Source organism: Amphibalanus amphitrite, unplaced genomic scaffold (genome assembly GCF_019059575.1).
Source record: "Amphibalanus amphitrite isolate SeventyFive unplaced genomic scaffold, NRLGWU_Aamphi_draft 000993F_arrow, whole genome shotgun sequence".
In the NCBI taxonomy this organism is placed as follows: domain Eukaryota; kingdom Metazoa; phylum Arthropoda; class Thecostraca; order Balanomorpha; family Balanidae; genus Amphibalanus; species Amphibalanus amphitrite.
The window spans coordinates 134,284-148,244 of NW_024882487.1; the positions used below are offsets into that span (position 1 = coordinate 134,284).

General features: G+C 49.3%; 2 protein-coding genes across 2 annotated transcripts in view; one reads left to right on the forward strand and one right to left on the reverse strand.

Moving 5' to 3' along the window:
• LOC122368964 (dynein axonemal heavy chain 3-like) overlaps window positions 1–13,961 on the forward strand; it is a 153,836-nt gene that overhangs the window by 125,455 nt on the left and 14,420 nt on the right. Inside the window, exons 59-67 of the mRNA XM_043343304.1 lie at window positions 6,620–6,811; window positions 8,597–8,784; window positions 9,280–9,381; window positions 9,651–9,756; window positions 10,099–10,219; window positions 10,509–10,648; window positions 11,016–11,217; window positions 11,638–11,796; window positions 12,057–12,205. Of these exons, the coding sequence (XP_043199239.1) occupies window positions 6,620–6,811; window positions 8,597–8,784; window positions 9,280–9,381; window positions 9,651–9,756; window positions 10,099–10,219; window positions 10,509–10,648; window positions 11,016–11,217; window positions 11,638–11,796; window positions 12,057–12,205 (1,359 nt within the window). The remainder of the gene's footprint in view (window positions 1–6,619; window positions 6,812–8,596; window positions 8,785–9,279; window positions 9,382–9,650; window positions 9,757–10,098; window positions 10,220–10,508; window positions 10,649–11,015; window positions 11,218–11,637; window positions 11,797–12,056; window positions 12,206–13,961) is intronic.
• LOC122368969 (cytochrome c oxidase assembly factor 4 homolog, mitochondrial-like) lies at window positions 12,840–13,787 on the reverse strand. The gene has a single exon (XM_043343311.1). It carries the CDS (start codon window positions 13,765–13,767, stop codon window positions 13,525–13,527), a length of 243 nt encoding a protein of 80 aa, XP_043199246.1. The 5' UTR covers window positions 13,768–13,787; the 3' UTR covers window positions 12,840–13,524.

Consider the following 13,961-nt stretch of genomic DNA (forward strand, 5'->3'; position numbering starts at 1 on the left):
TTTTTGGCTTTTTGTGTTTTTTAGCATATCATGCTTGGATGAGTGTTTGTTTGTTTAAACCCTCGCCCTTGTTACCCCTCCCCCCCCCCGCCCCTGTTCGGCCCCAGATCGAGCTAGAGCTTCGCGAAAAAACGACCTGTTTTATGTGACGAGAGGAAGCCGACGAGAGGGGATTTAAAGACCATCCACACACATTGCGCGGGTTGACCGCTCAGCAATAAGCTCAATATTTGTGCCTATGTAAAACTCATTTATAGAATCATCTGAAACGTCGCAGCCTTGAACGCATAAAATAGGTAAAAAAGCACGTCAATATGTGACATCACGGATTCCAGTTAACCCGCGCCCCGCTGGGGAGGGGGGGGGGCAGAATCTGCCCCCTCCCGTTTTTCGCCAATAACTTCTAAACGCGTTACGCCAGCGACGTCAAACTTTCAGTACCATATCATACATCAATTTGACACGATCCCTGAAAATTTGAGCGAAATCCGTCGGAAAATTTTTGAGACGTTTTAGTCACGTCATGTTCGCCATTTTCGCCTCAAAAACGGCAAAATTTCAAAAGCCGCTAACATCTTCATTTTTAAAGCAATCAAGACGTAACAAAAAAGGTTATACGTGATTCTACTTTGTCTATCAAATGGCTATCTCAGTTTTTTGAAAATCTTGGATTTTGGCCCAATTTTTTTTTTAACTGACTTTTTTGGGAAAATAATCATAAAATCCAAAATTTTGAGTGTATCGAAAAAACGGAATATATGTCAGAGAAGTGGTCTATGTGCACCTACATACCAATTTTTAGAAGAATCGGTTCAAAAATGTGGGAGTTATTCTAAATTTTATGATGTCACGACACACAAAATTTTTGAAAAATGTTTTTTTTTGGAAGTTCTAGACCTCGTATGGAAACAAAAATAGCACCATTCGATTCGCCGTGAAAAACTGCATCAGATAGACACCTTTTTAGGCCTTAACAACCAACTTCAAAATTTGACCCCACTTGACCTGACCTTGACCTGACCTCGACCTGAAATTCATCCCGAGGTGGTCCATATCACTTATTGAGTGTGCCTATTGAATTCTATGAGTAAAATGACCCATAAAACATGTGTCGCTTATGCCCTTTTCTATATTTGGTTTTTGGTGACCTGACCTGACCTGACCTGACCTTGACCTTGACCTTTGAATGACATTGTATGCAACGAATATTGTCTTGGCAGTCTAAGAACACGTTTTGGGCAATCAGTCTTAGTCCATTCTTCGGCAACTACGGTGCAAGGCCGATACTGTAGAAACTTGCATTTTGTACCCTTGACCTGACCTTGACCTGACCTCTGACCTACTTAAGCAAAAAAAATGGGGTTCTTAAGATCGGCCTTGTTGAGAGCTTTCGATTGCCGTTTTCCCCGTCTTTCTACGACCATCGGTTCGGAAGTTAGACAGGGGGGGGGCAGAATCTGCCCCCCCCCCAGCAGGGCGCATATGGCTGAATAGCCCAGCGGGGCGCGGGTTAATTAACTTTCCGGAGTCGGAGTCGAGGCAGTTTGACCGACTCTGACTCCGACTCCGACTCCTGGCTACTTGTCACGACTCCGGGCGAGGCGACTTCGACTCCGACTCCGAAACCCTCTTTTCCATATTTCCACATGCTCACAAAGAAGTCTTATAAATGTTTACAATCCGCTGCGCTTATTACTCACGTCGCTACACCCTGAAGGGCGCTACGGTTCACGCTATTGTAAACTTCACCAAGCACTCTGTTGTATCCGGAAACAGGACCTCTCGCCCGTGACTTATAGTCGTGTTGGGATGAACCGGAGTATTTAGTAACAACCACGTCATGAACCACGTCACCAGCACTTCACCTGTAGATGTGTTCGCATTCGCACTCATTGTACCCAGAACGGTTTTTACTACTGAGAAATAGTGGCAGACGGCATTGTTTCGATCGTTTACAGCCTATGTGTGAACTTGTTTGCTCGGAAGTCAGGATTCTGACCTTTCGAATGTAGCGTTATCCGGATACTACCAGTAGACAGAAAGCCAGTGCATAGTATTCAAGCGAATTTGGTTTGATTTATAGCAAAGCTGGACAAAGCATGGCTCGAACTGGCGTATATAAATTCAACTACTAGTTGTAAAACTGCTAAATAGAGCAGAGGCCAGTTTTACCAACAGAAAAATAGCCGCCTGCCGGAATTTTTTGCCTAAAGACCGCTTCACATAGGTATGGAGTGTAAACGGGATGGGCACGTAAGCGGATAGGGCTTTACCGTTTACGCTTCGTATGTGAAGCGGCCTTTGGGCAAAAAAAAAATCCGGCAAGTGGCTATTTTTTTGTTTTGTTCGTAAAGCTAGCCTCAGAGCGATATCCCGCGCGGGGCTGGGGTCTCTGCAGCCGAACGCGCGGGGCTGGGGGGGTAAATTTTACCCCCCCCCCTGTTATCTCCCGAACTAATGGTCCGATTTGGAAAATTCAAACGCCAATCGAAAGATCTCATCACGAACTACTAAAAACATGTACTTAATTTAAAGTTTGAGGTCAAGGTCAAGGTCAGGTCAAGGGTACAAATTGCAAGTTTCTACAGTATCGGCCTTGCACACCGTAGTTGCCGAAGAATGGAGTCATGGACTGAGACTGATCGCCCAAAACGTGTTCTTAGGCTACCAAGACAATATTCGTTGCATACAATATCATTCAGAGGTCAAGGTCAGGTCAGGTCAGGTCAGGTCACCAAAAAACAAAATATAGAAAAGGGCATGTGCGACACATGTTTTATGGGCCATTTTACTCATAGAATTCAATAGGCACACTCAATAAGTGATATGGACCACCTCTGGATGAATTTCAGGTCGAGGTCAGGTCAAGGTCAGGTCAAGTGAGGTCAAATTTTGAAGTTGGTTGTTAAGGCCTAAAAAGGTGTCTATCTGATGCAGTTTTTCACGGCGAATCGAATGGTGCTATTTTTGTTTCCGTACGAGGTCTAGAACTTCCAAAAAAGTCATTTTTCAAAAATTTTGTGTGGCGTGACGTCATAAAATTTTGAATAACTCCCACATTTTTGAACCGATTCTTCTAAAATTTGGTATGTAGGTGCACATAGACCACTTCTCTGACATATATTCCGGTTTTTTCGATAGACTCAAAATTTTGGATTTTATAATGATTTTCCCAAAAAAATCAGTTTTTTGAAAAAAATTTAGGCCAAAATCCAAAATTTTCAAAAAACCGAGATAGCCATTTGATAGACAAAGTAAAATTACGTATAACCTTTTTTTTACGTCTTGATTCCTTTAAAAATAAAGATGTTAGCGGCGTTTGAACTTTTGCCGTTTTTGAGGCGAAAATGGCGAACATGACGTCACTAAAACGTCAATTTCTCAAAAAATTTCCGACGGATTTCGCTCAAATTTTCAGGGAACGTGTCAAATTGATGTAAGAAAAGGTACACTGAAAGTTTGGCGGCGCTGCGCGCCGCCGTTTTTGAGATATCGCAAAAATTCGCGAGGGGGGGTAAAATTTACCCCCCCCCAGCCCCGCGCGGGATATAATTCAATGCCTCATGGCTTCTGTTTAAAAAAAAAAACTACATCCCGTATTTTACACTGTTTCAGACCTATCGCTGGTTTAGTTTCGATCGCGTGACTGAGTTTCATGCATTACGCGAGCAAGGATGCGTTATTTGTTTCCCACACCGGTATATGCCAGACTCGTCCGGTATTCCCTGGCTCGTTCTATGACCAGCCTGTTCAGTCCGTGCTTGCTCCCTGCCCATTAGCCGGGCCGGCTGGCGCTCGGTTACGCCTCGTCGGCCGTTCGGCTGAGTGTTGTTGCCGCGTATCGCGCCAGTTATGGCCAGTCTAGTGTTGGACGATGAGTTGCGAATGAACGCACATGGACGGCCAGCGCTGTGCTCTGACGCTTTGTCGCTTTGTCGCTAGGTCGTTCGTCGCTCCAATCGAGATCGGTTAGACACGATAGGCGGGGCGGGGCGGGAACGGGCAGCAGAGCGGGGAGTGGCCGGGGCGGGGCGGGGCGGGGCAACCCGCCCGGAAACAAACGAATCCAGCATCCGGTGTGCGGCTGCCCGTTGATGATGTGTCGACTGCTGATGGCGGCTCCGGCGCCGGGAATGTCCGCAATCATGCCAGATAAAAAGCAACCGCTGCGCGTAGGATCGGTCCGGCTACTGGGGGTAATGACGCATACCATCCAAGGTCTGCTGTTATCCCATTCGGCATACTGTGTGCGTGGCACTCGCGGTCCGCTGTAACCGCGGTATACATCAGTCAGCCGAAATTGCACAAATTATTGAGCGGATGAATGCGGTTGGTGGGCGTTGTAGGCTGCATGAGCAACAATGAAATGTTCGGGGGGAGGATATCAGATACGTGATGGGATGAGGCATGATGAATGTGTACGCCTTGTACATAGGTACTTTACTGATATTTCCAGCCCACCTATCATAGGCTTTTCACTGTCATCGGTCAATTTGTATAGGAGTACATAATGTGAGTGGGAGAAGACGCTAAAAGCTTTGATGGAAATATCATCATTATCATCTATATGTAAAAGATAGAAACCATGGAAGGTCTGTTAACCCCCTCCCTCCTTACACACACCGGATGTAACCCAGATGTGAGTTACATCCGGTGTACTACAATACGGTCTATTGCCGGATGTAATAGACTCAGACCGTCAAACCCAAATCAGCGAATTCTCACGTCTCCCAAAGCAACAGGGAAATGTATGACCAACGACATCAAAACTGAACAACATCCTTTCAACTGTCAACTGGGTCGGGTTGACGCTTCGCTCGCCCGGTCGGCGGTTAGGGGACACCTCCCGGGGAAACTCATTTGCCGGAGGGGGGGGGGGGGCGGGCAGCCCGTCTGGAGCGCCGGGGAGGGATCCCACAGCTCTCCCCGGGGCCGGGACGGCATATGCCATGGAACGGCACCGTGCCGGTCTGGCCAGACGGGTCGCCGATAAATGCACAAAAAATGCCTGTTTGCTTGGTGTGCTAAAAAAAATGCGGAAAATGAATTTAACCCGCGCCCGGCTGGGGGTCCTGGATTTCCACGCCCTGCTGGGGGGGGGGGTGTTTGAACACCCCCCCTTGTAACTCGGCTCCTGGGCCACGTAGCGATACGCGGAAGGCGGCGTTCGAAAGAGCGTAAAAAATAATGACGAAATCACTTCGGTCAATTTTTTGGTCAGGTCAAAGGTCAGGTCACCAGAGGTCATTGAAGGCAAAATTTCGCCGATTTCCAGGTCGAATGTCGAAAATTTCCAAGAAGCCAACGCATAACTCGGGAACCAATAGAGCTATAGCGCCGTGGAAAAGTGCATTCGATAGCTCTATTAACGCCCTTTCTGAGTAATTCTCTCAGATTTGACCTAACGTCAACGGTTTTGCCTGCAGGGGGTAAAAACTGCAAAAATAGCCGATTTTTTCGAAAACAGTTTTTCTGCAATAACTTTTGACCCAAGCCTTGTACGAGCTTACTTTCACCGGCATCGTGTTCCCCTTGTCAAGACGCATCGAATGAACTGTAACTTGACCTTGAAAAGTCAACTTGAAAATTTGACCTCAGGTCAAGGTCATGACCTGACCGGAAAGGGTCATGTTGCATATCAGTCGATCCGCAACGTCGAGCCGAACACATATAAGGCGTTTTCATCGCTCTAGCATGCCTCTATCAAAAGTTATTTGCGAAAAACTGTTAGATACCATTCGTGACCTAAGATGAACTCAGGGCACAAACAAGGGTCACGGACACCATTTTCATGTTCAGTGTGTCTAAGCCACTTGTAATTCGGTGTTTGGGAGTGTTTATGATGTCTTTCGTCCAAAAGAGGCGCATTTCAATTTTCTCCCATGGACTTATAATGGGGAGGTCGCAAAATTGACCTGACCTTAGGTCATCGATATCAAAATTCTGAGATATACATGTTGTACATGCTATTACTCTTAGCAATCGCTGAAAGTTTCAAAGCGATCGGTCACTCGGCGTAGCTATGACAGACATTGAAACTTTTTATGAGGTGAGGTCACTTCAAGTGACCTGGTGACCTGACCTTGAATGATCTTGGTCTGAAATTTTCATAACATGTGTAAAATTGATGTATGATAAGGTGTACATCGCTTGGTACCGTTTTCGGACCTCTAACGGCCGTTTGTGGAACCAATAGTTCAGACTAGCGGAGTAAAGCAGTTACAAATATTGCCGTCAGAGGCGTCACCGGTGCCATTGCCCCGCACCCAGGCAGCAGCTGGTGCTTGCTCGTTACATAGCAGAAAGAACTGTGGCTCCACTCTCAATAGCGCCCTCTACCGGCTTACTTGACTTCTTGAAACAGCACTCTTCCCATTCCGCATTTACTCGCATACATCCCAGTCTAGCAAATTTTTCACCTCACCCCTCTTTCCCGCTCTTATCCTTACCCCTACCCCATGCGAGTACGCCTCTATCCACCACCCGCTCCTCACCTCCTCTCTCTCTCTCTCTCTCTCTCTCTCTCTCTCTCTCTCTCTCTCTCTCTCTCTCTCTCTCTCTCTCTCTCTCTCTCTCTCTCTCTCTCTCTCTCACACCCTCCTCTTCCTCTCTCCGTCAGATTGTCGGCGCCGATGAAGCGACTGCCAACGAAGCGGCGGCGGCGGCTCAGGCCATCAAGGATGACTGTGAGAGTGACCTGGCTGAGGCTATCCCAGCCATGGAGGCGGCTCTCAGTGCTCTGGACACGCTAAAGCCTGCCGACATCACCCTGGTGAAGAGCATGAAGAACCCGCCGCCGGCAGTGAGACTGGTAGGTGACGGTAGTGGGGGATGACGTGGAAAGGATGGAGTTGAAAGAGATGAGATTGGTGGGGCTGGCCATGAGATATGATGGGTGAGATAGGGTGGAAAAGGGTAAGGATTGCACGTGATGAGATAATTAATCGGGATGGGACGAAATAGAATAAGTAAGGGTGCACGGGACAGCACTAGCAGTAACTGTTTTGTATGTGGATACGAGTTCGAATGAAGTTACAAGGCCTGACAAATAATCCTGATTGTGATTTGTGACTCCATGTTGTATGCAGTAAGTGTATCCACGCTGTGAAAGTAAGCCGTCTGATTATGATTTTCGACTATGGCTTGCGACTATGGTAAATAATTTCAAACTGCCTGCATATACAGGGTGTAACGAAATTATCCGGACATCTATTTTTTCGCCATATCTGCTCGCACAGTTTCTCTTTTAATGTCAGAAGCTGGAAAATTGGATGAATGCATACCTCTGGTATCTGCTCTCAACTCAGCAGTGACCTGACCTTGCGAAATGACTCTTACTCTGAGTAAGAGTCGAGTCGCCGACGGGTTCATTTGATAGTTTTCGTTTAAGGCAGTGGAGAGAAAGGAGTACAGTCTCTCGTTTCGTAGTAAGGCTACGTGTTGGTGGCATGGTGGCATGAGCCAGAAGCTGGTCTGTCAGCAGCTGGACATCAGCAGCAGCCAGTAGCACATCTGCCTGAGGCGTAATAAGCTGGGACTTGGTGGCAGACTCAGCCCGGCCTCGATCGCAAAAGGCGCCCTTTGCCAAGTGGTGAGGAGAGCTGTCAAGATAGCGACAAGGAAACGGCACCAATTAATCCGCATACTGACTCGAATTCTTACCAAGGTAGATAATAAGAGGTCCCACATCATGATTCACCGTTACCCGCCCTTTAGCTTGGTTTTACTGCCCTTCAAACTGGAAAAGACAATGAAATTGACGGGAAAACAACCAGTCCACCACCTTTGGCTTCAGGCCAGGGCGTGTCCACTGGTCGAAGGAAGACACGAATGAGGTGACCTGGTCGGATGGGAAGCTGTTCGAGCTGCGATACCCGTTGAACCGTCAAATCGGCCATGTGTGGGCTGCCAGCAGCTCGAATGTGCCGGCCGTCGCCGGCGTCAAACATCCGGCCAAAATCCAGACCTGGAGCATGTTCAGCTGCTGTGTAATATTCAAGCTGCTCATGACGACACAGAAAACCACTATCAGTGACGAGTATTACCGGCGCAACATCCTGGCTAGCGATTGGTTGGAGCCACTCAACCAGACGGCACAGGATGGCTCGGTTTCTGAACGTGTACCGATACCTGATTCAAGCCGCGCAGTCTTCATACGGGGCGGCGCACCACCTTCAAGTCCCTAGCAGAATGAGAAGTGATGCCGAGAGGACCTTTTTGTTCTTCTGGGCTAAAGGGCTATGGCTTGGAAATAGTTCCCATGCAATTCCGTCGATATATTATGGACTATTGTCCATCAGGAGATGAATGAGGGGACACCCGCCACCAGCGCCGCCCAACTGCGGGCACAGGTTAGTAAGGCGCTACTCTATATGAAACCCACTGTGCTGGAAAATCCAGTGGCTGGAATGCTCCAAAAATGTGTACCTGCGCTCTTATGAAAGGTGGCTATGTAATAATTCAAAAGGGGAAATATCAGAATGTCTTGCTTCTTAATTACAGCGCGAAGAAAGATGTCCGGATAATTTCGTTACACCCTGTAGACCGTCGATAACGTTTTGATATGACGCCGTCCTTCCCAATATCCTCCCACCAGGTGATGGAGGCCATCTGTGTGATGAAAGGTGTCAAACCCGAGAGGAAACCGGACGCTTCCGGCCGGCCCGTCGATGAGTACTGGGGCGTCAGTCTCAAGATGCTGAGCGACCTCAAGTTCCTGGACAGTCTCAAGGCCTACGACAAGGACCACATTCCCGTGCCCATCATCAAGAAAATCAGGGACAAGTGAGAGTTAAAAGATTGCGGAGTGACGATATGACCATTGACTAGGAAATCAGAAATACTGTTGTGCTTGTGAAAAGAAATGGCAAAGAGAAATCGCTATTATGGGAATGGTTCCAGTAGCGGCGGAACACCTTCAGTTAAGGGGGGGGGGGGCACTGCCAACTTTTGGTCCCATTCTTTCCATGCAACGCCCATAGGGCTAATGTTAAAATGCCAAAATCAAAGGGGGCACGGTGCCCCGGTGCCCTCCCCGTTCCGCCGCCTATGAGTGGTTCGGTAGATAATTAGATTGCATGTTTGGTTATAAGGCAACATAGTTTGGAGTGCAGTGGATTGTGTCGATTTAAGTGATCGGAATTCTCGATTTGTGCTGTAGGTTGAGTTCTCTGAAGCACATGTTTGAATCACCCTGCTTGTAACGCGATGCTTTCCTCCATCAGTATGGCCCCTAGATGGGACACACGACTGAATCAATGTCTGACCTTTCCATCTCAGGTACACGAGCAATCCAGACTTCGACCCGTCCATCATTCGGAACGTCTCAACAGCGTGTGAGGGACTCTGCCGCTGGGTCAGAGCCATGGAGGTGTATGACAGGTCAGTAGAGGTCAGAGCCACGACAGGTCAGTAGAGACCAAGCTATAGAAACAGGTGAGTAGAGGTCAAGGCCCGGGAGGTATGCGACTGGTCAGAAGAGGTCGGCTGAGAATAGTCAGTAGACGGGTCACTAGAGCCATGTCTTACAGGTCATTTCAGGCCATGGAGGTATACGACAGGTCAGTAAAGGTCAGGTCATAGAGACAGTTGGCATCTGGATTGAGGATTGAGGACTATCACCGCCCCCCCCCCCATCCCCCGTCCGGCAGGGTAGCCAAGATCGTGGCGCCGAAGAAGGCCAAGCTAGCCGAGGCTGAGGGAGAACTAGCTACCCAGATGGACAAACTAAATGAGAAGCGACGTCAGCTGCAACAGGTGGGAGCCCTCGCGAGGAAGCAGGGCGGCAGTAGCTAGCCTCGCACAAGTATGACGGTTGTGAGCGGAGAGGGAGAGTTGTTGGCTCCGCTGGGAACCCATTTTCCATCCGTCATGACGTTCAGGGCCCCGTTTCAGCGCATGACACTACCTGACGGTACCAGGCATTGGCGCCCGTTTTCTATGCAAGTGTATTAAAAAATTTACAATTCTGCTTGCGTTTCCATGGAAATCGAGCGTCATGACTTCAAGTAGCGTCAGGCAGTGAGGTGTCGTGAAACAGGGCTCAGGGTATTATGTAGTGCCTATCTGGCAACTGACCGTCTGACCGTATGTTGCCAGGTAGCCGACAAGTTGCAGGCTCTCAATGACGAGTTTGCCGCCATGACCAAGAAGAAGCGGGATCTGGAGGACAACATCGAACTCTGCTCCCAGAAGCTGGACAGGGCCGAGAAACTCATCGGTATGATGGAGGACGGCTATGTTGGGCCCTTCGGGAATGTGATAAAGTAAAGGCTGGAGGGTGCTCGCTTATATTTTTTATGGGATGATTATTGAAAATGAAGGCGGTATGATGCGACAAAATGAATTATTGTCACAGAAAACAGGTACTTCAATGAGCATTAAAGCTTTGCTGGCAGCTGGCCTAAGGATGCTGTATATTGTGAAACCTTATATACATTTTTCCAGTCCACTTTTATGCGAGGCCCGCTCTTGCTTATCATATCAGTTACTCCCCCCCCCCTCGCCAGGCGGTCTTGGAGGCGAGAAGACCCGCTGGAGTGAGGCAGCCGCCACCCTATCTGAACGCTACGACAACATCATGGGAGACGTGCTGCTGTCGGCCGGAGTGGTCGCCTACATGGGACCGTTCACAGTCGACTACAGACAGGTATAAAAAGCCAAGAGGTGCCTTGTAATTCAGTCTGAATTTTTGGAAGGCTAGCGAACTTTCCCTATCGATTTGCTGCAACCCACTCCGAGACGGTGCTGAAGAAGAATGCAGTGTTTCATAAATCTCACCCGGTCAGCCACCCCCCCCCCCCCACCCCCCCCCCCCCCCCACACACACACACCCTTTTCCAATGCTGTTCATGGGCAACGTAGCAACACGAGGAAAAGAACGTTCAAACTCGAATTTCAGCTCAATTCTTTTTGATCCCCAGCTTAGAAATACGAGCGATTCCCTAACCTCTCCCAACCTATATTTTGTCACGTATGCTCCGTTGTATCACCCACATCCCGCCTCCTCTCTCCAGGACGCTGTGGACGACTGGGCATCCCGCTGTCAGGAGGCGGGCATCCCCTGCTCGGAGCAATTCTCCCTGATCGCCACACTGGGAGAGCCGGTGCGAATCCGAGCCTGGCAGATCGCCGGCCTGCCCGTGGACGCCTTCTCCATCGACAACGGCATCATCGTCAGCAACGCCAGACGCTGGCCGCTCATGATCGACCCGCAGGGTTAGTGGCGACGGGATGGGAGGGGATCGGTGGGATGGGGCGGTCGCTTTGCTGTATGTGGGGACATGAGGTAAGGGTAAGAGGGATGTGGTGTGGTAAACTGGCATGCTGGTATGAAGGGCACACTGCACGTGAGGTAAGATGATGTGAATGAGGCTGGGTAATGTCGTTAATGATGGGATGAGTGGTCAGAAAGGATGTGATAGGACGGTGAATTATGTAAAATAATGTGATGTCACTATGATTTTTAAATGAAGTGCGAAAAAAATAATGGGCACCAACATCGAGTATGTAAATTTATTGGTAAGAGCATGTCTAATAAATAAATAGATAAAAATGTAGACAGAGGAGTGAATGAAACGGCCTGCACTGAAGCACATCTCCACCGGTGACCCCTCCCGTCTCCCCCCGTCCCGCCAGGCCAGGCCAGTAAGTGGGTGAAGAACATGGAGCGGGAGAACGGCCTGACGGTGGTGAAGCTGACCGATCCCAACTATGTTCGCACCCTGGAGAACTCGCTGCAGTTCGGCAAGCCCATGCTCATCGAGAACGTCTACGAGGAGCTGGACCCGATGCTCGGTGAGCTGGGGAGAGAGATGGGAGGGGAGAGCGGGGGACGGACTGGGCTGAATTTGAGGTTTGAGCGATTACATAAGTGGTAAGGGCAGTTAGCCAGTGGTATGTGAACTGTGAAGAGTCCAGTCCTGAGTGACACGGGTCTTGAAATTGAGTTGAATATTGCGGACACACACCTCGGGCTGTCTATGTCTTTGTCACTACGTCATACGTCTAACCTCGGGCTACGCTATCATCCCCACCGTCATATTTCGCGCCCCCAGAGCCTGTACTGCAGAAGCTGACCTACAAGCAGGGCGGCATCGACTACATCAAGCTGGGTGAGAGCGTGCTGGAGTACTCGCCTGATTTTCGGCTCTACATTACCACCCGGCTGAGGAACCCGCACTACCTGCCGGAGATAGCCGTCAAGGTCAGTATCAGGTAACACCACCAGCCTGAGATAGCCGTGAGTGAGGCTAGTGAGAGGTGGCATTACCTGCCGGCTGCCAGAGATAACGGTGAAGGTCAGAGGGAGCTAGCACCAGCCAGTCAGCGTGAAATAGCAGCTGCCACAGATAGCCGTTAAGGTCAGTGTTAGAGGGAAAGGAGAGGGTGAGTGAATGAGCGAGATAGAAGAGCTGGGGAAGAGGGGGGGGGCGGTGAGAGAATACTTGATGACAGATGGAGAGGGTAGAGCCTGGGTTAAAGAGGGAAATGAGCGATTAGCGGATGAATACGTGGTGGAAGAAGTGGAGACAAAGTCGGGATGCTGATTGGAAAGGAGAGTCGGGATGCTGATTGGTGAAACCCACAGACGTTAGGCGTGATGGTAAACACCACTGGTCAGCGGCAGTGCTGTTGCCGGCATATCCCACACGCAGTGCGCATCCCACTTTACGGACTCAGGTTTCTGGCAAAGGCCTCTTATGCAACCTCGCACGCGGCTGTTCTCTTTCAGCTGCTCGTCCATGTCATTGTGCGACATAACGCTGAACGAATCTCATCAATGTAGATCCTTACTTCACGGCTAATCCATGACCTGTTTCAATCTGAAAAGCAATTGCTTAGTTTTATATGGTATTTACTATTTATTATCACATGATCAGTCCGAGGTGCTAGTACCTGATCCCAGCAGTCTCGTTCATTTAGATCGGCGCGTCACAGAGCGCATGTCTAATGGACGTGTCCATTCATGGTGCACCTCATGACTTCAATAAATGGTGACAATTCGTGAACCAATGGGAGCATGTTATCACAACGGCACCACACAACTCTCACAAAGAGATGAAGTCACACACATGAGCCTCGATAGTTGAGTCAATTTAACTGAGTCAGAAGAACACCGAGCTGGGCCATTCAAAGGCCAACGCTCAGCGGTAAAAATGCTCACTGGTCCTTCAAGCAGCGATTAAGGTGTCGGTAAGGAAAGACGTCTCAAGAACGTATGGGAGGCGATGGAAAGCATGTCACGTTAGACCAGTACGCGGATATGTTCGTCAAACAGACCAATGACTTCCAATCTCCATGGATGGCGCCAGCGGCAGATCCGTCGCTGCATGACTCGCAGAAACGCATCCCCAAACGAACACAAACCTGGCAGCACTCAGCAACGCACGTCTTGTCTAATGCATCCTTCGACCTTGATCCCATGTCATGTTTTTCACCACGCTATTCACACCAACCTTTCAGTCTTCTTCCTTCTAATACTGCCCTCCTGACAATCACACCACACTCCTATCAACCACTCCCTCACGAAGTTTTCTTCCCTTTGGCGTCGGTCTCCTCCCTGGCCCGTTTGTGGTACTGCTCCATACACTGTCTGAACTCTGACACACGGTCCTGGCAGCGCCGCCAGTCGCCATTCTCTGCCATGCACGCCTGCACGGCGTAGTGTTTCTCCATGCAGCCCGTACGCTTCAGCAGGGTGTCGACGAGGTCCTCTTCTTCGTCCTCGGTGGGAGGCGCCACGCGGCTCCGGTCGTGACCCGACATGGTGGCGGCGGGAGGAGAGATCTGAGGGAGGAATGGGGTTGGGTGTTATTGTGAATGTGCTGTTCAGGGAATGTACCGTAAAATGGGGTGTTAAGGGACCGTGGGGTGCTAAGGGACAGTTGCATGGGAAAAATTTTGAGTCATATTAACTTCCTAATTTGAGAAGGTTCAATAAAAACTTCAGTGTGTTAGTT

Bases quoted from the DNA above. Each gene is read 5' to 3' on its own strand.
- LOC122368969 (XM_043343311.1), bottom strand. From the start codon at position 13,767: ATGTCGGGTCACGACCGGAGCCGCGTGGCGCCTCCCACCGAGGACGAA.